Source organism: Osmia bicornis, chromosome 11 (genome assembly GCF_907164935.1).
Source record: "Osmia bicornis bicornis chromosome 11, iOsmBic2.1, whole genome shotgun sequence".
Lineage (NCBI taxonomy): Eukaryota > Metazoa > Arthropoda > Insecta > Hymenoptera > Megachilidae > Osmia > Osmia bicornis.
Window position 1 is genome coordinate 3,730,503 of NC_060226.1, and position 23,809 is coordinate 3,754,311.

Genomic DNA, 23,809 nt, shown 5'->3' on the forward strand with positions numbered 1-23,809 from the left:
TCCGGCTTTCACACATGACTTACCAGCTATGTTTGTTTCTTCAGCATTGCGAATTGCTTATATCAGTTATCGATAGTTTTAACACAGTAGATATCGTGAATTTCAATATTTAAAATTCTTTTTCAAATGCAACAGAAACTATGTTTCAATTATTTTTCTATTATCTACTTACATCGTGTTAAGCCATTTACGTTCGAAACGTTGTGCATCAGCGGACTTTTCAAGAAGCCGCAAATACTCTGGGAATAAGATACACGATAGACTCGGTGAATGCCAAGGAGAACTCTCATCGACAAGGTGGATCGATGATCCATAGTCAACCACTTGCCATTTCGTTACTATATACGTATCTCGGTTGTCAGGTAAGAATCTTTACCTGGGTTGATCATCGTATACCATAGACGTTGCATTCAGTTTTTGCCTTTTGCAAGACTAATTTTCCCGAAATGGAATGGTACAGGGTATATAGACGTACCAAAGTGACAGGCATTCGTGAGTAAAGAAAATACAATGTAGGTACTGTGTTATTTTAAATTGAAATTTCAAGCTTCAGACTGATAGTACAAACCAGCCATTTAATGTGCAACGAGATTGTTTAATTTTCTAAAAAAATCCCCCTGTAATTTAAAATATTCTATTTTAAAGTCACATGAATAAAAAAAATAATTTTCTGACGTGCTGTAAGGAAAGGGTTAAAAATTTTAAATACACGACAATCCATTACCGTTGCATCAGCCAGGCTGGAAAACAAACAAAATTTCGTTACCTCTGGAGAATGGTGCATAGAACGCCACACACCGTGTCACGCACACACACACACACACATACACAGCAGAATGAGTGATGAGGCTGGCCAATGATCTGCTACTAGCGGACCGGCACATTGTTATACCGAACAGTGTATAGTGTTACCGGGATACACTGGAACGGGTCGTTGTTACATAGGTGTACGTGAGGAATAAGAAGAAAAAGAGATTCAGCGTGCAAGAGGAGGAGGAGGAGGAGGTGGAGGTGGAGTGAAAAGAGCGGAGAGCCTCCGTGGTAGCGTCGGTAACTCTGCCAAGCGACGCGTCGTAAACTTTCGCCTCCATCGGCGAGCGGCTTCGCGCCTTCCTTGGTCCACCTTCCTCCTTCTTTGCACCCTTTTTCTTCATGTTCCGCTTCTTCGTCCGTTTCTTCGCTGCGTCCCGCTCGAGGAACGTTCCCCTACGCACAAACACCTCGACCACCTTCCTATTCTTCTCGCGCAAGTATGATTCAGCCTCGTTTCGGTTAAACGCTTATGCAGATTACCGATAGTAAACGACCGGCTCGACAGAAATAGACACCAGAATTGCTGAGGACAAGGACAAGGTAGACCGGACGGAAACGATGCTCCAGTCACCTTTGTCAGTGTGATTTTTGGTATATTGGGTGGAAGTATGGTAGAATCAAATTAATTCATTTATATAGAGATTTCGATTTTTCCAATGTAGGACAATTTTGTGTGGAGGAAAGATCCCATCATTTCTTATAATGCTCAAGAATGATACATATACCTATCACGTGTAATCCTTCATTTTAATATTAATCAAAATTTAATTATTGTAAAATTTAATTACTAAAATATAATCAAGTAAAAATTTATGCAATAATGTCAATAACTTGACAGTGGTACAAATTTAGCTTTCGTTATAACGTCAGTGACTGAAACGACCTAACAACGCGTGCAGCTATTTATCTCTATCTTTTTCCCTCTCAGAGGATCAATTAGGATCAGCTGCTTGCGTCGTGACAATTAGCACGATTCGGTCACGAAGTGTTTCCAGCCAGACAAACGAACAAATGTGATTAGCCCATGGTGACCTCCGATCACCAGCAGGTTGTGTAATTAAACGATTAACGCTCTCCTCTGATTAGTTAAACAAATTAAGCGATCGGTGACGCAAGGAACGTTAAACAGGAGTCAGAGCTGGGTCGAATGCGTCTACCGACAACACGGTATCAGACACTCGCTCCTTCTACGTTTTCATCTTCGTCTTCTAGCTAGTTCCTGAGAGCATGGTAATTAGAGGCGTGCATAATTAAGTTCCGCTGATTGTTGACACCAACTGTTAGCAAGACCGACGACTGTTCTTCAAGGGAGCGTCTCAATTAGTACGAACCGTGAACGAGAGTTAAAGTGTTTGCACTGGCATTTCACGAGTCCAGGTAATTTCGTCGACTGACGGCTGCTTTATTAATTACTGCTTGCAAATTTCGAAAACTGAAACGACAAAATTACTGGAACCGTGAAACCATGTACGAAGAAAGTCGACGGTGTCCGGAGCTCTTACCCCCCTAATTACTGGACAAATATCCCGTGGGTCCGGGACCAGAAATCTATTTGAATATTAACGAATTTAAGAAGCTAATTAGAATACCAGAAAAATCATAATTATTTCACACGAATTTTGAATGAACTCTGATTACCATTAGCATAAAATATTTTAATACTTCAGAAATTTTTTTATTTTTCGGTTTACGTTTAATTGTGCCGCTTAAGTTTCTCTCATAAAAGAAAAAATGAAACTATCGAGTAATAATTTCTAGAACACAAATAGATACACTTCTCGCAAGTAGCAAAATCCATTCCCCGATTCTCATTCAAGGATATGCTTAAGTATAGGGTAGACCGTGAACGTGATTTGAATGACGATTCGATCAAAATCTTTATCTGCGAGCGTGGTGATTTTACGATGAACGTGAGATAATTAAGTCTTTTTTAGGAAGCAAGGGGTCGTGGATAGACTTTTAACGAAATTCGACATAGAAATTCCGTAGGGCTTGTTTCAGTATTACTCAGAAGACCGTTAAGAATGTCTCGGTGTCGATGCTCGAGGTTTTTGACGTTTTTAGGAAACATTTTCTAAGATCATTTTTGTAAATATTTAGGGCATTTCTTTTTAGAATTATCTATCCCTAACGATCAGTAGAATTATACAGTGTTTAATTGAAATAATTATTGACTTCGTTACTCATTATTCAACTCTGATAAGATTTATTTCATTTGACCGTACCTCGACGTCAAGTAAATCAAATATCTTTTCTTCTGATTCTTCGTCTCAACTTTGTATATTTAACACACAATTTATGTGAAATTGTTTATATGATTGACAATCAACTGAAAACAACAGAATACCGTGTATATTTTTATTCAGAATCGTTTGCACCTTTGATTCTTTCCTTGGGTCTCTACACGTGACGTAGAACAATTTTATCCCGAATTCTGTGTTGTTCCCAGTTGTATAATTCGGTGCATATGTAAAGAAGCTTCACGAATACGTGATACCTCGTGAATTATTTCGGATAACATCTCTGAGAAAGAAGACGAAAAAAGGCAAGAAACTTCTCAATTCTTTTTCTTCTTCTTCCTTTAAATTATAATACTATGGTGTTCAAAATATCCAAACCCATTTTTAAAAATTTTAGAACGCTATTAAAGAAAATTTAAATACCATTAGCCTTTCAATTGAATTTCAATAATGTCCTCTGTCTCTCTCAGTAATATGCTAGCATAATTTCTAAAAATATACGAGAATTATGTAAATTAAAGTAACAACTAGACGTTAATCAGTTTATTTACAAATTATTATAAGCTTATCATTAAGAATACATACGTAACGTTTACTTAATCCTGTGATTTTCTAAACGAAATTATGCAAATTAATTAATTTTCTTATAAAAATGTTCAATTTTTATATAGCTTAGCGAATTACATGCACACACCTAATAGTAATAGAGACATAAAGAATCACTTGGCCAATTTGCTTCAAAAATTATTCTCCAATGATCCACGATCATTGATTTGTATTTTTCTGATCGCGTATTGGATATCGAGCCCAAGAGGGAATAAGAAACGTCAAATTAGGACTAAGAGATCTCTAGTTTGTTTTTATAATGCGTCCAATGAGACGGATTATGAGTCCGGTACACGTATGTTTACAAATTCACGCGCTCGACGCAGGGCCGGAGCTCAGTTGTTTCCAGTTCTTCAAATGATTCGGTCGAGGTCGGTATAGTGCCAGTCGGCCTGCTTCGAGCACGTGAATTTCTACACATTTACTGTTTCGTCTCGTTGGATGGACTATAGTGAGACAATCAAGTAATGTGTGTTCGGTATTCTCGCCGTCGGGCCTCCCACGCCTCTTGGGTGCCGTAAGCTACGGCAATGAAAGGAAAAACCACGTATATACTAAGGTATGATCACAGCACCTTCGACCTTTTTCTTACGTTCCTACGTCCACATAACTTTTCAATTATTTACAATGCCCGAGCCTTTCTTAATGGTCCGCGCAGGGTTTAGTTTAAATGGATAATCCGATGTGACGAGACGCGTGCGGACGTTACTGATATCTTTTCTAATCGCGTCAACCGTATTATTCAAATTGTTCTCCAAATTAATTCTAAAAATCATATCGCTCGGTGTGTCTTGTTAATTTAAAATTGTTGATGCGAATCACGTTGACCTGAGTTTACCACGATCGTTAATGTCCACGCGTGATGAAATGGTGGCGCGAGTTAAACCGTTGCTTTATCTTGCTATGTCAATGAATTGTGATAAATGATATTGAAGTTTTCCCTTGGAAAGGGAAGAATGCAAAGAAGAGAAGCCGATCGTTTACGGAATACGAAACCAACGAACAAATGTTCCGTGTTGCCTGATGAAGGGTGACTATCGAACGACCGATGACTCAGGGCTTTTTTTAGTATCGACGATGATAATTCACGTCAGGGGTGCACGACACGATCGGCAATCAATATTTCGAGCAATACCCTCCCCTCGGCACTTTTGACGTGGTTCACGGTACTACGTGTTAATGTGTGCGCCCTTGTGCTATGGAAACGGATGAACGATCTTGTACAATAATTTATACCCCCATGTGATTTTAAATTCGATTTTAGAATAGTAATCAAGAATCTACTATTAACCCTTTTGATTTGAAAACGATCCTACATTTTTCTTTTCAAATGTTCACATCGTAGAGCAAATAACTAAAACGTAAGTGGATGAGATAAAAGCAGGCCTGCTACGAGTTTGGTAAAAGAAATTTGAAATCGATTCGAGACTTGAAATTCGGTTATCGCGGTCGTGGTTGCTAGAGTAGAAACCTTAATGACATTTTCTCCGATCAAAGAGAACCACCCTCGAAATAGCCGAGAAAATTTAAAGCACTTTTTAGCAAAAAAAAAAAGAGCGAAGACTGATGAGGGTTAATGCTGATCACGTAGTCCTGCGCGTGTGTATCTTCTCTTTCGTCTGGCTTTCACATAAAATCCATCCTTTGTCATTTTTCCCACCGCCCAACGCTTCGAGCTACCAATCAATCAAGAGCTTTTGAGAAATCAAGGAAGCAAGATCCATGTCGAATGAAAAATCGAGATTAACTATACGATTGTCAGAGCTCATCCAATTTATACGTTATTTTTTAGTCTTTCAACAGTGCATTCCATTTCAGTCTTTTCATCAATTGGAACAGTTTTTTTTTTTTTTAAATTAACGTTTACAAATTCTGTATGTTTGTTCAACTATCATAGTCATGTATAGAGGAATGAAAGATAAGGAAAATTTTGTGCAGGGATACACGAACGAATACACTGTTGAATGATCTATATTACTCCAATCTCTCGCGATCATTATGCAATTTGTTCCTTCGGTGGTTCGAAAAGCTCGCAAGAAATAATAAAACAATAATAACGCATTTAACAAAATTTCACGTGGTAGAATATTAAGTTCTGGTAATCGATCAGTAACGCTGTGGTATTACAGAATAAAGAAAATAAGAGTATCGAAAGGAAGAGTGGTACTCTCTTACGGATCACGTACTAAAGCTGAGCTCGATCGAACGTGCCACGAACATCTGGATCGTAGAGTAACATAATCATAATGGGAGACGTTTTGCGGATAATCCGTACGCGTAGCTACGGAGGATGTATCAATTCAGGTATACATACACGTACATGTACATCGAATAGCCTGAAGATGCAATTACCAAGTGTACGAGATAACGTGCATATATACTTATGCAGCTTGGACGCAATGGTATGAAGCAATCGTTATTCGAATGATCCACATTTTTCCTCCCTTTTTCCATCTCCGATGCTTATTTGATCCGGCCGATGCAAAATCTTCAGGAATAAACCGATCAGAAGCGTTAAGTCTGTGAGTTAGTAATGGACATTTGAAATTTCACGTGTAAATAATATTTTCTACTAATACAAAACGTGATTTGTAAGAACGTTAAGTTTCTCTATACGCTTCCTTGCGTTTTATTTCTTTTCGAAAATAGAATATAGAATTCCTATAATATTTGATTGAAGTATACAATCAAATATTCCAGTAATTATATTTACAAGTTAAAAATAAGTAGGTCCTCATTTTTATCGTCTTCGAAAAATAATCTAATTAGCAGAACGATAAATATATATAATTTCTTAACTCCAATGAAACAGCTAATTTTTTATATAAACATTTCGTAGTGCTGCCAAACCTGTGATTTAAGTTTTTGCGACAATTTAAAGTGTCGTATTTTACGTAGCTCGTGAAATTTATTTAGCGAAGTGATAAGTGAATGATGAGTCTTAGAATTTATGAACATGAATCGATAACGTCATGGTCCATTTTTGTATATGTGTAAAGTTCCACTGAAACTAAAATTCTAAATATTAGGAAAATTTTTAAAATCATTACTTTTAAGCTGCAATATTTTTGGGGGGAATTTATCAAGCTTACAGTAGTATTTTATCCGAAGATCAAAATATTAAAATTAAAAGATGTTAGTTATATTTCTGACACTCGGTGTATAAATATAATATGATATACAATTATAAATGTATGCCACGCGCGGTACCCTACACGCACACAACGTCTATAATGGAATATTCGTGGCCAGTGAAGCAAAGACGAAGAGAAAAGGGAAGCGCGTCTTTACATTTCAAATAAGTCGATGCTCGTCCTCTCTGGGTTTCCCCCCTTCCGTCCAGGGTGTTCCTTCCCTTCCTTATACGTATTCATTATTGGTACGCGCCTGGTTATACCGCTCAAAACGTGCGTAGCCAGCCCGAATTCTCTTATTTGTCATAAATCAACGCCGGATCACGCAACAGTTCGAGAATTCGTGATTTCGGTCCGCCGCTGACGTGGGACGGATTTGCGATGCGAATTCTTACCAGTTAGGTATTCGATTGTTCTTCTTTCTTTTCTTTTCTCTTTTTACTTTGCTTTCCCTTCTTTTTTTCACTCTTCTCGACTTTTCTTCTCTTCGTTTTAATCGTACGGTCCGCAGCCGGAGGAACCCCCGACAATTCGATTTCGATTTTAAGAGAATCTCGATGCAAAAGAAGCGTCTCACCGTCTCCTTTATTCTTTCATATTCTTTATATGCAGAGATTTTAAGTTAGGATTACGTTAACTCTCCCTAGGATCTCGCTAGGTTCTCCCTAGGTGCTCCAAGCACCCACAGGTAAGCGGTGGGTGATTCCTTCCCTCACGCCCACCCTTAACCAAAAGAAGTCTACGTTGGACCAAACTGTACAGGAATTCGCATCCTGCCCACCCTTACCTTTTCGTATCTTTTTTCTTTTCTTAGCCGTATCCACGGGCCAGGGGATCCAAGTGACGGAACGTCGAATTAATTCGATCGTAAGAAGATGCTTGACTCGTTCCATTAGATTAACAAAGGCGAGAACGTATGAGTTTGCAGAAGAGATTTGTAATTCCACTTCGACGATGATAAGTGATGATGATGGATGATGGATATTGTAGATACTTCTTGTTACTTGCGGAACAGCTGCTGACTGATTTCTCTTCAGAGTTGGTGTGGTATAAATAAAACCTCCTGATACGGTTTGATATGGTTTGATATATTCCTCCTAGTTTATTTCTGTCTCGAAGGAAAACACAGAGAATGCAGGGAAATATGTTTATAAGCTCGCGCCAATTCGTCTGCATACAGGGTGAATTGTTGCATGGTTGATTCCTTAATTTAAAATCCAATTGAAAATTAGTAACGTTCTGGTTACTAATTACTCGTCGATTCAACGGCAGATTAATTTTGGACCGTTTCGTGAGCTGAAATTCAGTCTGACAGATTTCTTTCGCCCAATTCGTGGGGAACCCAAACGTTGTACTTCTTCGGCATTCCAAGTTTTTCAGATCCAAGGAAACCGGTTTGTAGGAAATATTTAATATATGTTTGCAACGTGTAGTGGCGTGCACACTGTGGATTCTTTTTAATTAATGCGAATATCTCATCATCATTAATCTTAGCTGACCTCCTATTTCGCTCTGCATTATTCAAACTAGAATCTCCATTTCCAAATTTCTCGAAGTCTGTTTTTACATGATCTGAATGTATCTTTATCGCGAATGCAACAATTTGTCATCTGGATTTAAAAAGAGAAATCAATCATTCCCTTTAACAATTACGGTTCACAGAGGTTTTTTTAAATAATACCAGCATACAATTCAGTCATCTTTGTGATACATTCATATATCATTTTCTAAATTGAAATTTTATGGATCGTAAAAACTTTATTGTCGTATAAAACGTACTTTTGATGTGATCTGTCATAGTTTTTGCTGGTTTAATTGTTAAGAATCAATTCCTGCAACTTTATTCATGACCACTGTTTTAATTAATGAATCGTCTGAAAAAATGTAACCCAACATTTGTGTATTTCTTGCCTGAACATTATAAGTTTCCTTTAATTGAGTTGTTCAACTTTATGCGATGAAGATAAGATAAAAACACGATTATCTCTAAATGACTTTTAAATTAAGTAACATTTAGTTTTATCTCGTTCTCGTCGCTACTACCGTGTCAACACATTCTTGTATTTCATCTTAATACAGATGAAAATTAAAGTCTGCTAACTATCCCTCTGTTTAACTACTGCATTTCATTATCAATTTTACGAAGGTTTTAAAGACACGTAATATTCATAGCAATAAATAAGAATGTTAATTCAACATAAAAGTCCGAAGAAAGAGAAGAACTAGAAGAAGAAAGGTCGCAGAAAGAAAATTGACTGAAGAAAAACCTGGCTTCGAAGGCAGTCAATTTCGGTACTCTTGCGTAAACTTCTCTGAATTTCCTTAGGCAAATATTGGTTCTGCTCGCGTACAGGGACGTAGAAAGCAGCGATTCTTGTGGGAGTCCCTAAGGCGCGGAAAATGAGATTTTCCTTCCACAATAAAACGAGCCCTGTGGCGTGGATCTGATGGGGACAACGAATTTGAAATTAGTTTGAACCGTGCACCGACGAATCACATTAAAAGAACTTCGAATGGACTTCTTGATGGATATATATTTCTTTGAAATATAATTTTAAAAATTCTATACAACTCGAAAATGTGCACGAAGAGTCACAATTGGTAATATATGAAGATGTTACAAAAAGAAATATTCTGAATATAAAACAGAATGATATTACAGAAATATTAAACAATCAATTGTTTCATTAATTATGGATTTCATCAGAATTGTATCTTCAAGTTTCATTACAACTTATTTGCTTCAATATTTCCCTGGTCCAGGACTAATTTTCAGCATCGTACACGTCCCTGAAGATACACTTGTGAAGGTCTTTCATTATTGAAGGTCAACATAGCGAACATACTTGGACAATAACCCGTAGGCGAATTCCTGAGGACCCAGAGAAGAGAAGGGCCTAGATTACAGACAGGGAGTAGTGTATAGATCTTGGTGACTCCCGTGGGTGAAGGTTGCCGGTGGTTCTCTGTCAGTGTGGAGGGAACAGCAATCATCCCTACTTGATGAGTTTTTCTTATTTTCCCGGTGGAGTTTTAAAAATGACTGCGTAGCATGCAAGCCCTCGCTCATCCCGTTCTCCTGGATTTATTTCGCTTAGTTTTCCTAACCCCTATCACTTCACCCTTGCTGCGTACTCGATCAGGAATAATAGTTTATTCTCCGATCGATTGTCGTGAATTATGCTATACCCTATAATTCAAACTTACAATATGTATATGTACTACAGTTCCTCGAATGAAATGTACACTTTCTTTTATAAATAATATAGCTTCACTAAGTGGCAGTAGTAATTCTGAATAATAATTGAGACAGAATAATTTTTTTAAAATTTAATTTAACTGCAAACATCTCCATTTTATCGGTACCATTATTATTTTATAAATACATGTACCTATGATTTTGAGTGAATACTTTAGGAAAGAAAATTTAAACTTTATGTTACACGTAAAATATTGATGTAACTGGTTTTGCAGCACTTGTATAAATACAAAAAGAAGCTTTCGCGATCGTATATCCACGGTGAAGTACACGGCGTATGTCTCCCCGTCTGGTAATCATCGGGCATTGAACGAAAAATTACATTAGTAATAAGCCATTGATATTTCATAGGGTTGGATCCGAAACGCGGCCCACACGTATATACCGCTCGCTCAGGGTTGCGCTCCCAAGAGATCACAATCAAGGCGAAAAATAATTTTGATCCTGATCTACGTAGGTAGCGTAGTAATGTTTCGTGGATTTGATTGAGTTTCCCTGCGAGTTAGATAAAACTTATACACAGCGAATGTTTCATTCCGTATTGTCTTCATCCAAAAATTCACCGTTTAAAATTTTAAATAACATAGACGCATTTCAGTTGAAACAAATTTGGAAAAGTAATGAAACATCGAAACAGCAGTATGCAATTATAAATTTTAATTATTCTTTATTCTGTGTTGGATCGGTCTAATTATGGACCCAACTGATCGCGTTTTGGTGAATCAAGAAACTTTGCAAAACTGTGAAATTGGATGAAACAAAGAAATTAAAAATACCGTGAAAAAATGAAGTAAAAAAGAGGGAGGGTGTATAAAAACTAAGATGAAAGAGAAAAAGAAGAAATTTTGGAAGGTGCGCGTTCCGCGTTGAACGGGAGAGGCAAAGAGGGTAAAAGAAGGTGGATGGGTTCCAATGGGTTCTTCCTTCTGTTCCCTCTTCAGCGTTTCGTCACACTTCCACACCTCCTTTGTTTTAGCCGCTTCGCTTCGGTTTCGGCTCGGTTTTTCATGCGGCTTTTTGTCCGCGCGTTTCGCCACTTAACTCCAGTAGTGTCACGTCATCGCCGTGGCTGTCCGGTAGCTACTAAGGACTCCGTGTGGAGATATTAAAGGTATGCGGATAAAAGGAGGGTGCAACCTCCTCTTCGTATTCATCCGATCTTTCCTTCTTTATCTTCTTTCTTCATCCTTTGTCTCTCATCAGGCTATTCGAATGATCCTAATTCCACAAAACAATGCCGATCCGTTCGCAGACCGAGGTAACCCTTTCGTTTCGATGCATTAAAACATCACACACTCTTCGCTCTGTTGTTCGGTATTTGCAGATAATTAGTCAATTATTTATATTTCCTTAACTTTCAAATTTGCAAAGTATAGCGTAGAATTTAGAAAATTCAAAATTAAATTAAAATTGAGATTCTCTCCCTGGTCCACCGTTCAAGGGTTAACATTATCTTTATTTCTATAATAACAAATTGTCCTTCGATCGGTTATGTAATCGGAAATCAAAACGTAGAATTATAATGGCGCATTAAATTACGGAGCAGCTAAGTTAAAAAGCATTGACTTGATTGAGAAACGGTTTATGCAGGCGTCCGCCTGTCTGTTTGTGGCCATGTCTGACAACGTTGGGCATGGCCGTCTGAATGGACCTTGGAATGTGGCACTGACACTACTAGTGTATTCCCTTTATACACAAACACGTATAAGCCTGACTATTCACCCACGATATCGAAACGTTTTTTAATAAATGACGAAGAAAAATTTTATTAACGATTTAAACTAACGATGCAATTTGTCGACGTCTAAATTAGAAACATAATTTGCAATTTGGTACGAAAAATCAGCGTCATACAGGCCAAGTATCGAGCGTCTGGCATCTTCCAATTAAACTGAAACTTTTGTCCTTTCGTCTGAAAGCCCTTGATTTAGGTCAATACTTTCCCTCGCCCAGGGAATGCGAAAGGAACAGAAAGTAACAAGTTGGTTCACGGTGAACCTACGACGCACTGATTAAAAATTATCACCCAACAACTACAAAAGGGTCACTTGCCCGTTTCACGCTTACTGTTTTTTTTCTCACCCTTCCACTCATTCGCCCTTTTCTGCTTGTATTTACTTTCTCTTTCCTTCGTACTCTTTCTCCTTTTTTCCATCCTGACTTCACCTTATTTATCTCCGTAGAGTTCCCTGAAAGCTAAACGCGTTGCGGTCGAGTTAGCAAGAAAACTTAACGCACGAATTAAAAATTACTCGCGTTATGCTACCGATCAAGGTATTCGGATTAAAATATTTCTGAAATACAAGGCGAATCAAACAATACACAGTGAAACAAATAAGAAGGAAATATAAATATCTTAGAGAGCATAAATATCTTACTGTACGTTTTGAACTGTAAAATTTATGCTCTCAAAGATGACTACAATGTTATAGCACCTTCTGCACCCATCTCTGTTATAGTCTGCTTAAACCGTGGGCGCATGAACTCATGCGATGTTGCATTCAAACAGGATTCCGTAAAGGTTCACCTGAATCACGTTACACTTCCTCGTCTGATTATCCCGACCTTCTCGTCATTCTTTGATTGCCTGGAACATGATTGAAAGAGGTGTGAACGATAACACAGAATCTCGTTATTTAACGATAATAACATACTCGTTCCAAGTGCTTCAAATCTTTTCATCCTTTCGACATAATAAAAGTGCTTGTGTCCAGTAATTATTCTACGATAGCTTTCTCCTCGAGTATCACGAATCCTTAATTATCCGCACCTGCATAAATAAATTTCTTCACGAAACAGTGCTCCATACAAATTTGCTCTCCTTTATATGTTAATGATCAAAAAGTGAAATTAACCGTTCGACAGCGGAGTCTGGGTCGATCGAGACTCGAGAATGAAAGGGTTTCATATGTTGGAAGAAAATTTGAAGTTTCCATCAATTTCAAGGTATTAAAATAAGATTTCTTAATATATGGTGCCAAGGCGCACCCTGACCTGTATCTAGTTACTTCGATGATCGTAGAAATTCAAATTATAAGTATGAATTCCAGCATATTGCAAATTCATCGTGTACATTATTGCAGAGAATTGAAACTAATCAGTTAACGAAAACTGAAGCCAAATTGATGTCCATATAGAATGTTCTTTTCCAAAGGTTCAGCAATTACTTTGCACTTCGGATGTTATTGTTAATTTGAATTGCACTACATCTTGCACGATCATCATTTGATTTAACCCTGATCGATGTTCAAGCGTTCAAGACGAGGCGTAACGTGCTGTTAATCAATAAGAGAGTTGACTACCGCTGCCTCCGTACTGACAGTCCGCTCGATCTTTTCAGATCGATCCTCGCTTTCGGACGTATACACGAATACGCCCATCGGCATTCACGAGCGCCGGTCACGAAAGGGGCCGTGACTCGCGACGTGATTTGCACGTATCGTTGCCCTCACGATAATCCCAATGCCAGTGAACTTTCAATCCCGAAGAAGCTTCAGCCTAACCTATGCTGAATCCTCGCGTCTCAATCGATAGGTCCTTTTTCAGTTATATCTTCTAACAAGGGGCAAGCATCCGACATCGATTACGTTCTTCCTGAAATACAGTCTATATTTCAAAGGAATACAGACGTTGATACTCTATTCCGAAACTCGATTACCTAACATTTCTTTTAGGATGTAATTAGCTGTTAGATAGAAATTCTCATTCTTCGAGTCTACCATCACTGATGGATCATTTTGAATGATTTCGAACGGGGTGGTTCTTCGAGGACATTTGCCGATGGAAATATAGATGCAAAGGCTCTATGCAGAATTTAAGATGCAGAACCTTTCGCGATTTGACAATGCGCGAGTTCACCACCGCACGGTCATAGTATAAAAATCTTATCGGCGATCTTTGTGCCTCTCGGGTGGGGTCGCTTGATATTAATGTCTCCTCTCGCGCGGTGGTATCCTTGCATCTTTGCACACCGGGTAGCTCTAAAGAACGTGTACTTCACTACGCATAATAATTCTTATACCGAGGCTACAACTTTTTGTTACTTAGGTATTTAAATAGTGAAGATATGAAAGAAGGGCTTAAACTCCCCTTAGCAAATGATGCTGATTTCTCCCTCTACGTTTGTTCTTAACTAAAAGAAGTCTATGAAAGAATAGAATAAAGAAGGAAATGAGAATAATTTTCAATCTTTATACTAAAGTCATCAAATGCATAGGTATACAAAACGCGAAGAAAGAGAACACCCGTTGGATAATGTTAAACACGAATGTATAGAAGAATCGTGCACCAGGTTCCAACGTCCCCTATCCTTCAGCATAACGTATGAACACCACAAGCTTGAGGTGGTATAGGAGTTTAATTGGTAGTAATATGAATCCGCGTAATATAAACCGCCATTAGTCTCTCGCCAGGTGAGTGAGCGAGCAAGCGAGCAAGCGTAAGCCAGGTATGGGTAAACGAGAGTGAGAGGGGTAACAAGAGGGATCCTGGCCCGAAACGATGTCTCCACCTTCATAATACCGACGGCTCTTTTTATCACTGTCGCGAAACACGGTGCCCTTTGAACGTTCCGAGCACGAGTGGCCGGCAAGTGAGAGTAACGGAGGACAATTTAGATCGGGCCCGATTGCTTTGTTGAGTTGAGAATTAGGTGTCCTTGTGAAGTTAAGAAATGGGATAGAGAAGACTCGGGGAGGCGCTAACAAGCCTCTTAAGCGAATGTAAATCGGATTCCCGATATATTATTGGAATTTATTCACCGGCCAAGTAATTTTACTTCTTCGAATCTTTTTGAAACAGCTTTCGAATTATTTTATTTTATTTTAAAGTTCTAATTATTATACAGTTCACCTTTTAAATACCGTCAGAATAGAAAAATAGAAAAATTTCATAGAAATCATGAATTTCAAATGGAAAGTATAAGAAGCCAGTACCTCTTTCACCCCCCCAGTTTAAGAAAGAGACACGCACATCAAAGTTCATTGTCCTCCAGCAGTGGTAGATACCATGATTCTTAGAAGATAAATACTCGAGCAGGAAAGAATTTCGAAACGTTTCCCCGAGGAAATCGGTTCCACTATCCCCCAGAGTTCTTCCTGTCACCCTTCTTCTTCCGTGCCACCCCCTCTCGCGCGTTTTCTTTAATGTATTCACAAATCTTCGTTTCAGCGCGACATTATCATTCTTCAGGCAGCCCTGAAGCGTCGTTTCACAAACGACGATGTGTCTGTGCATGCGTGTGCGATAGCGCGAGGGTGCTTCTTTCTTCCGCCCCTCGGGGGAAGGGTGGAATTCATTTCGCGATCCAACGCCCTCGTCTCCAGTCAGGAGCGCCGTTCGATTGCTTCGATTATCCTTATCTTATTGCTCGAAGCTCAACGCCCAACTCCCTTCCAGCTACGAACTAACCTCCATCAACCACTCTGACCCGACAGTCTTCGTTCTTTTCTTCGATCCTCGATTCTCTATTCTCCATTCTCCATTCGGGACATCGACGACCGACTTTATCGGTCGCGACTTCGCCGTCGCGGTGTTTCAACATTCTCGACTTCTTTTAACCACTCTGAGAATCTTACAGAAGTAGACACGTTTGTTTCTTGTAAAATCTCTTCTGCATTGTAACTAGATTTCAAGTAATTCGAATCTAAAGAAACGTCTTTACTTTGAATTTTTACAGCTTTGCTCGTGATTCTTGTAACTTTGTGAATGCCAAACTAATGATTTTCTCCAAACCTAAGAAGAGAAGTTTTACAATAAATTAACTTGTACTAAATTTCTACTGGTAATAAGTTTACTTAACTACGAAATCGATATCGGAGCCATTGACCATGACAAATATGCGGCAGAAATGTCACCAGAGAAAAAATAGTTTTATTGGATATCGACAGTTTCATCGATCTATTGGACGTTGACTGTTGAAATGAGAAGGAAAAACGGTAATTTACTTGCAATTTACTTTTCACGGTTTAGTGATTCCTTTCGGTAGGTTCTAAAGAAAAGAATGCTTGAAATATTTTCAGTGAAATGCAAATTTATTTCCTCATGAAATCATAGTTTTTAATGACTCGTTACCATTTCTATGATATTAAAGGTATAAACTTTAAAACTATATTTAAAAAATAGAATTTTAATTTTAATAATAAAACAAGTTTCCATTTCCTTTTTCGAAACTACCATATTTAAATTGAAACAGGACGATATTGCTTGTGAAATATACGAACCAGTACTTTTATTAAATCAAAATGAAATTTCCACGTTTATAGAGTTTGTTTCTCATAAAGGAAGGTTGAAATTTACTTATAATCGAATTACGAAGTGGGATATCCCGGCTACCGGACATTTCAGTGCTAAAAAGAAGAATATATCTCGTAAGGCAGGAAAGAAAAGATATCTGGGGGTCGAAGTCGCCTCGTCATTCTGGAATATGAGATTTTCTGCAACGCCACCAAGAGGGTTGAAAGTACAGACGAGAAGGTTAGGAATTCAGAGGCGGGTCTAATAGGTCGCACGGGAAAAAGTCTTGCATACGTTGGCTGGAGGGTGTAAAAAAACATATATATGACTTTCGCAAGTAAATTTACATGTCTAAAACGACGGGGGATTGGGAAGAAAAATTTGTTTCAAAATTAATCTCGTTTTGGAAGGTAAAAAGGCGCGTAAAGAACAGAAATTTCAAAATTTAAAGATGGATTCATACGAGATAGTCAGGGTATAGAATTTTTTAACAATCTGTAGAAAATATATATCCAAGAACATTATTGGATTCTGGGCATTCACGAAGTTATTAAAATTCGAAGAGATTCGCGAACGATGGATGGGGACACGCGGTTAGAAACGAAAAGACTCCTCGCTGGCAAGAGGGGTGAAACGTCTGTCGAAGAATATTAAAGTCGCAATATCCCCTGTCGTTCTCCCTAAAAAGGACGACAGCTTCTTTGTAAACTTTATTCACCCACTTTTTTTACGCGGTTTGTTAACCATGGAAAGACTATGGCTGTTTATATAAGCTTTTTAGTATTATAAGATTTAAGGGGAGAATTGAACAGAAAGAAATCAATACCGAACATTTATGAAAATTTATTGAACATTTTTAGAGGTAGATAAGAAAAATAATTTTTATAAAATAATACTTAACTAATTTCGATGACTTTTTCAATACTTTGCAGCATTCTACTACATAAATACTTTCTATGAATAGCGTATTTATCATTAATGCATCGTAAGTGAAATCACACAATGTATTTTATATTAATTTTCCCTAAATCTGTCTCAATAATGCAATCTCTTTATCAGCCGTTCCCACTTACTGCTCGTCGATCCTATCAGATTCTATTATAAAATCAAAATGATCAATCATCAGAGTCAATAGCGAATACACGGGGAAAGTGGTATCCTCGTCGATATGGCAAACACAAAGGGTGGTTAACAGTTTTCAGGAGGGTCGGATAAAGGTCGTAGGAGTCACCCACGGGCAAATTTAGGGAGAGGAAGGAGGCGATGGTAGGTCATTCCCAAACTGGGTTAGTGTGCGAGTAAATACAGCCAACTCCTGCGTAAACATTATAATCGTTCATCGATCATGTTTCAACAATAAACTTAATATACTTTAGCATCAAACTGGAAAACAGATTTTGTTAAATGTTTTCTTTTGTTCCATACGTAATTTGATGAAAAACAGGGATAGTACCCGCTGAAGGTATTTTGTTGCATTCTATTAATTAATTCTATAATGATCACGATACACGATCATTCTTTTTTTTCCATTTTCAAAGCAATGTATGTATCAGCGAATTGGCTAACGCGCAAATGAAACAAGTATCAAAGATGGAGATGTACGAACATGTTTCACTGTGAAAAGAGGAGGGAAAAAAAGAGGACTAACTTTACAGTTACGTTTGATTTTTGGTTTGCATTGCTGCTTGTCGGGCCGGAAGAAAAGCCTTTAGAGACTTTTTCCACGTGGGAAAGCCGGTCGGATATTCTACGTCCGGCAGTTGGAAGGGTGGATCTATTCAATCCACTCTTTCATTTCCGTGATTACTGTTTTAAATAATTGCATCTCTATACCCGCGTCCCGTCACCACCGGTTTCCTCTTCTCGATTCGTTTGTGCAAAATATTTGAAATCGACCACGCCTCTTCCATTCCCTATTCACCCTCTGTAAAGGCCGTTTCGACGTTTTTCATCGAATCGCCGGCTAGCCTCCGCGGATCGCGATTTTTAATTAAATCCCGCTATCGTACGTATCGGCGGAAGGAAAATGTTGGCATCCGGTCGCGCTGCGTGACACGTTGCCAAACGTGATTCTATAAAATTGGCTATCGGTCTGGCGTATTTACGCGAATCGGGAGGGGAGAAGAAGTCATTTCCAAAATTGAAATGTAAATTCCTCATTGATTCGAGAGTAGACCTTTGAAGTAACGACACTCGAAGATTTGAGAAATCTCTGACGTGAATTTATATTAATTTCCGTAGGTTTATATGTTATAGCTTTCGATATAGGATAAAACTACCGACAAAGATTGTCCAATTTTGCATTAAAGTCATCGACTGTTGCCTCGATGTGATATCTGTTTCAAGGATAAACCCGTTTGCAGTCTAGAAAAATGAACCCTTCCGCGATTCTTGTACAGCAAGGGTGCCGTCAAACGAGCAGCAGGAACACGATATTACGAGCTAGTAGCGAGAAAGTAAAGAAGGATGAGGGCGGTTCGTCGTGGTGTGGTGGTGGCTGTCGTGGTTTGTGCGAATCGGCCTCTGCGATTCGAAATTGCTCTGGCGAAGCGGCGGCAAGAGACAACGAGAGAGAGAGATACTACGAAAAACAAAAGAATAAGAAAAGAAGAAGAAGAAGAAGAAGCAGAGTGAGAAAAGTTGGAAAAGGAGAGGAAAGGAAGGAAGATAGAGGTAACAGGGAGAAAAAGAGAGAAAGGAAAAGGAGAAGTCGAGTGCTAAGTCCAATGCAAGAGAGTGGCCAAGCTAAGCCCAGGCAGAAAGAAAGGTTTTATCTGTTCGCAGTTATTTATCGCTTTCCGTTGTAGCGCTGGCGTTGGGGCACGACCAATCAGAAGTCAGTATCCCCGGGTACCAGTCCGCGCCATCCGCATACATTATTGTGCGGAGCCTCGGCCATTGTCTTTCCACCGTTGTAAATCACATTTTATTCCCTCGCTTACGGTTTCGTTTTATTTATTTGTCGGAGAAACGTATCGCTACCGTACTCGTAGCCAAAGGGCGCGCCCGCGCGCGCCACTCGCTCTCGGTTCGAACACACATAACGTATTACATACGGTGCACACACGCTCGATACGGGCCACAAACACCGGTACGAAACATCAGGAGGAAGACACACGCGTGCCCGGATAGGAAACACACGCTTCCTCGTGAAATCCGTGTAAGCGGAACACAACCGCGAACGAGGGTATGTCGTGGCTGTTAGCCTCGCTTCTCTTCTCTCTACCGCAGAACGTGTCAGAGGGGTTGGGGGTAGCAACGAAAAGACTTGGATTTTTATTAAGCACCCAGACAGAGAGCAACCAGACCGACCAACCGACCGACGCGACGTTTTCGTCCCCGTTGTCGTCTCCAACGACTGTTTAACTAAATTCCATCGCGAGATCACCCTGCTGTTTCGTGATCTCCCTAGACCCCTGGCTCGCTTTTTTCTTACCTCTTGCTCCTCCGTTGCTCCGTTTCTCCTCCTCGTTCTTTCGACCATCCTTTCTTACCGATCTTTTTCTCTTCTCTACCACCGAAGAATAAAAATGAAAGGATGCACCCGAATGATTTACGGAAATGACGTTGATAAAATGTCCTTCGAGATTGTTTTCGATTTGTGCAACTTGTAACTGGATAAATGCAATCGCTCTCTGATAAGGTTTATTCAAAAAAATATAACGGTTACTGACTGTTATTATTAATAAATTAATGAATAATTTTAATGATTTAATGTTGTCTGAATGAAATCTATATTTCTGTGGAACAGTAATACATTCGACGATCAGACTGAAATAATATTCGAATCACGAAAAAATTGAACAAACTTTTGCACAGTTAAGGACAAAATTGTCCTGAGAAAATTATATATGTGTAAGCAACGAGAGAGGGAGAGTCTGGCCTGCTCTGTACTTTCTTAGTATCCATCGAGAGTTACGAAAATTCTGAAATATAATTCATAGAATTTTACGAAGGCAAAATCCCACTTTGTACTCTTCAAAATTATTTCGTGTGTGAAAAAAAAAAAATACCAAATTTCCATCACGACCGTATAAAACACCAAATGCTTGTGATAGTTTCAGCGGTGCAAGTAGACCATGCAGGCCAGGTTCTCTCCCAACCTCAGTCGCGTTCTGGCCATCAACAGGTCAGTAACAACGATAAATATTATTCAAATTTCTACGTGGAACTTAATAGACCCGTGTTAAAACGCATCATTCCTCGTTTATTATATAAACGGATATTAGTGCGGTGTTGACACATTATGGGTCGCATAATGAGAACCACTGATAGTGTCAGTATGTGTAATAGCAGCGTGATAGCGTAGATAATGATATGCAAATTATATGTCACGTATTCGTACATGTTTCAGTCGTATGTAGATGTTATCGTTTCTGTATTAATATAAATGCTTGCTGGTGTCAGATGCAAGTAACTTTAATTTTATCAATATCCAACAGGTGCAAATAATTTAAGGGTATAATTTCAATACGTAACCATGAAATTTTCTCCAATAATAATAGAAAAGTATGTGTAACATTACTGTACTCTTCAATTGAGAAATTAATTTCTTCTTATTAATTCTATTTATATACCTTAATTGATTTGTACCCTGTTTTCGGTTACTATTGCTTGAACCCAACGCTGGATTAAGGGCACAGACTCCTTCGAGGCCTCCTCCGAATCGATGTAAGCGCCATTGGAAAGAATCGGACAATCGTGAAAACACATAATTGAGAAATTCGACATTTGACGGTGTGACATCTAACGTCATTATGCAGAATAAGAAACGAAAGTGAGCTGGCATAGTTGCCAAATCACATTATTTGAGAGTTCTATCGCGGTGTTGCCGCATCTGTGACCATCTAGCAAAATGAATTTGCTCGAGCCGAGCGAGATTTTGATTCCTGGCGGACATAGAAAAGGAGAGCGCGAAAGAAAGAGAAGGAGTATCATGAATGAAATAACGCAGGGCCGATCGGCGTAAATATAGTCACACGCTACGACAGATTCGATGAGACTCTGTAATACACATAATAATTGCGACTATAAAACTTATAGGAATAAAAACTATATGGCATTAATAATTTCAGGAAAGGAATGAAAAATAAAGACATGTAAATTGATCTAGAATATACAATATTTATTGATTGAAATATAATCATAATTGTACCTGCATATACAGGGTGTCCCAGTCTAACAATAAGTGTGACAGAATTATATTAAAATTCATTATTCATTTCTTTATTTCTTATTCCCTTCTTAAAATTATTATGTCAGGTAGTTTTCATTCCTATAAGTCTTATGGTCGCGTACTTACGTTATGTGTATTATTTCATTCATTCTACCCCTACCAGCACCACGAATCCGTCGTTCTTTGATGTTTCCGAACATAGAAAAGGATAGCGCAAGAAGGATAAACAAAGAGAGAAAGACTCGCAAGCACAACATTTAACCCAATATTATGCTACTAAATGTTGACCGATTTATATTGTGTTTAGCTTCATTTTAATGAGAAAAATCTTCTCCACATGATAGTGAAATTTTTATTAACCAAAAGTACCAAATAAAAAACTTTATTCTGTGCATTAGTATGGTCACATTGACACGGGACATTTAAATGAAGGCAATAAATCCCGGTTTCGGTCCCTCTTTCGTCTTTAGCTACTGACTCTTTCTAATCAGTGTTTACTGACTAGACAATCAAATTTGAAAAATGATTCTCCTATTCCATAATAGTTGCGGAGTGGACCGGCAATAGTTACGTACATTTATCGAGTTTTCACTGTATATGGTGCAAGTTTCATAATTCATTTTTCTGGCATACCATTTCAAGTATTCTATCTGTCATTTCATTAATAAAAAAACATGATTATAAATATAAATAAAAAAGTTTGATGGTTGCACACATTAGTACGTACATGTATTGTTTCATTCTCGGACCTCTTTCTCTCTCGAGCGCCCTATTCTTTTCTATGTCTGGCAGGAATCAAAATCGGCTCGAGCCTGTTGCAATTGTAATAGATGTGGCAACAGCGTGACAGAAGTCTTAATACGTTGCGGCAACTATGCCATACTTGTGGCTATATTCGCGTAGCCGTTTGTGGTGTCAAATTAGAATTTACATTTATCGACCGATTTGTGTTTTTATCGACCCCGATGATAACGTGGTCAAATATACCATCAATGCCTCTGACGGAAAATCAGTGAACTATTCTTCCGTCTATTTGACGTCTGATGCGTGCAAATCGTAAATTTCGTTTTACGTCTTCCAGAAGTGATAAATTGTGAAAAATCGAATTTCAGTGACATTGTGCTAGTTCAAGGAAGGGTGGTCTGGTGTGCTATGGGTGAAAAAACCATTAAATCGTCCAATATTTGCTAAAATGCAGCCGAACGCAGCATTCGGCAGCCATGTTGTTTGCTTACAACAGCGTCTGTCTCAATCTTATAGTATCGAAAATACCGTTTTTCTCAACGTATGGTGTTTAATAGCGTTCAAACGGACCAGACCACCCTGTGGTGAAGTCTACTCGTGGGTGCTGTACCCGCGAAAATTTCATTTCTGCAATTATCGAGACGAAAAACGAAATTTACGAAATCGAGTGTCTCTCTCACGCATGGCGTATACGTGCATGCTTTTCGTTGATTGTGTGAGTGCACGCATACAGGTCATAGCGCAAGGAGTCTGTGCCCTTAAGGGGAATTCTAAAGGGAGCTACAGAGGGGTCCTAAAACAAAAAGAAACAAATCGATTTGAAGTAAATTAATTCCTAGATTCCAAAAGAATATTATTACAAAATGAATGCAAAGAAAGCTTTTCTATTGAAAGAAATATAATTTCCTTGGAACAATAATATTACGATGAAAATAAAGAAATGATCGAACGCATAAGAATAAACTTCACGTCAAGTCTGTCAGGCGTTACCTCGACCCTTAACACGATCCAAAAACGGTCAAACTCTACCCGTTGTCATGTAGATTCGTAATCTTCCGCATTGTACCAAATAATACAGGCATTGAACCCTGGGAATAGTATGAATACTTATTAAAGTGATGTCAGCATTCACTGTGTTCAGCCTTTTTTTTTGAAACCTTTGGTCGCGATCGACAAGAATACCTCGATACAAAGAAACTACTTACAAAGAACATCTGAATCATCAGCGGTGGTAGTATTGTTGCAATAATTAACTGCTACGTGATAAATTGCAATTAAATCGAAATTTCTTATCAACCATTATTATTCGTTAGGAAAGGTAATGTTTTTCCCTACCCTTTACGACAACTTTTCTTAGAAATGAATCAATTCTCTATGATTACTGTAATAAAAGTTGCAATAACTTTCGAGGAAATGTCTTAATATTTATATAAAAACGATACAAGTGAACAAATGATGTGAACGATTACTCTATTGTACCAAGAAGATGAACTACCTGATCGATATCTATAAGCGAAACTCTTGATACGCATGCAGTAATAATGCTCTACTGTTCGACTACTCAATGATTCATAACTCCACTTACGAACAAAATCGATTTCTC

At 38.4% G+C, this 23,809-nt stretch overlaps 1 protein-coding gene across 8 annotated transcripts in view; it reads left to right on the forward strand.

Annotated features, from left to right (window-relative positions):
- Nucleotides 1-23,809, forward strand: part of LOC114875152 (zinc finger homeobox protein 4) — a 233,612-nt gene that overhangs the window by 193,286 nt on the left and 16,517 nt on the right. For 2 of the 8 annotated variants that reach the window (XM_046287699.1, XM_046287700.1), the window contains exon 10: nucleotides 20,345-20,415. The exons of the other annotated variants lie outside the window; for them this stretch is intronic. In XM_046287699.1, the coding sequence (XP_046143655.1) occupies nucleotides 20,345-20,415 (71 nt within the window). The remainder of the gene's footprint in view (nucleotides 1-20,344; nucleotides 20,416-23,809) is intronic. 8 annotated transcript variants of the gene reach the window in all.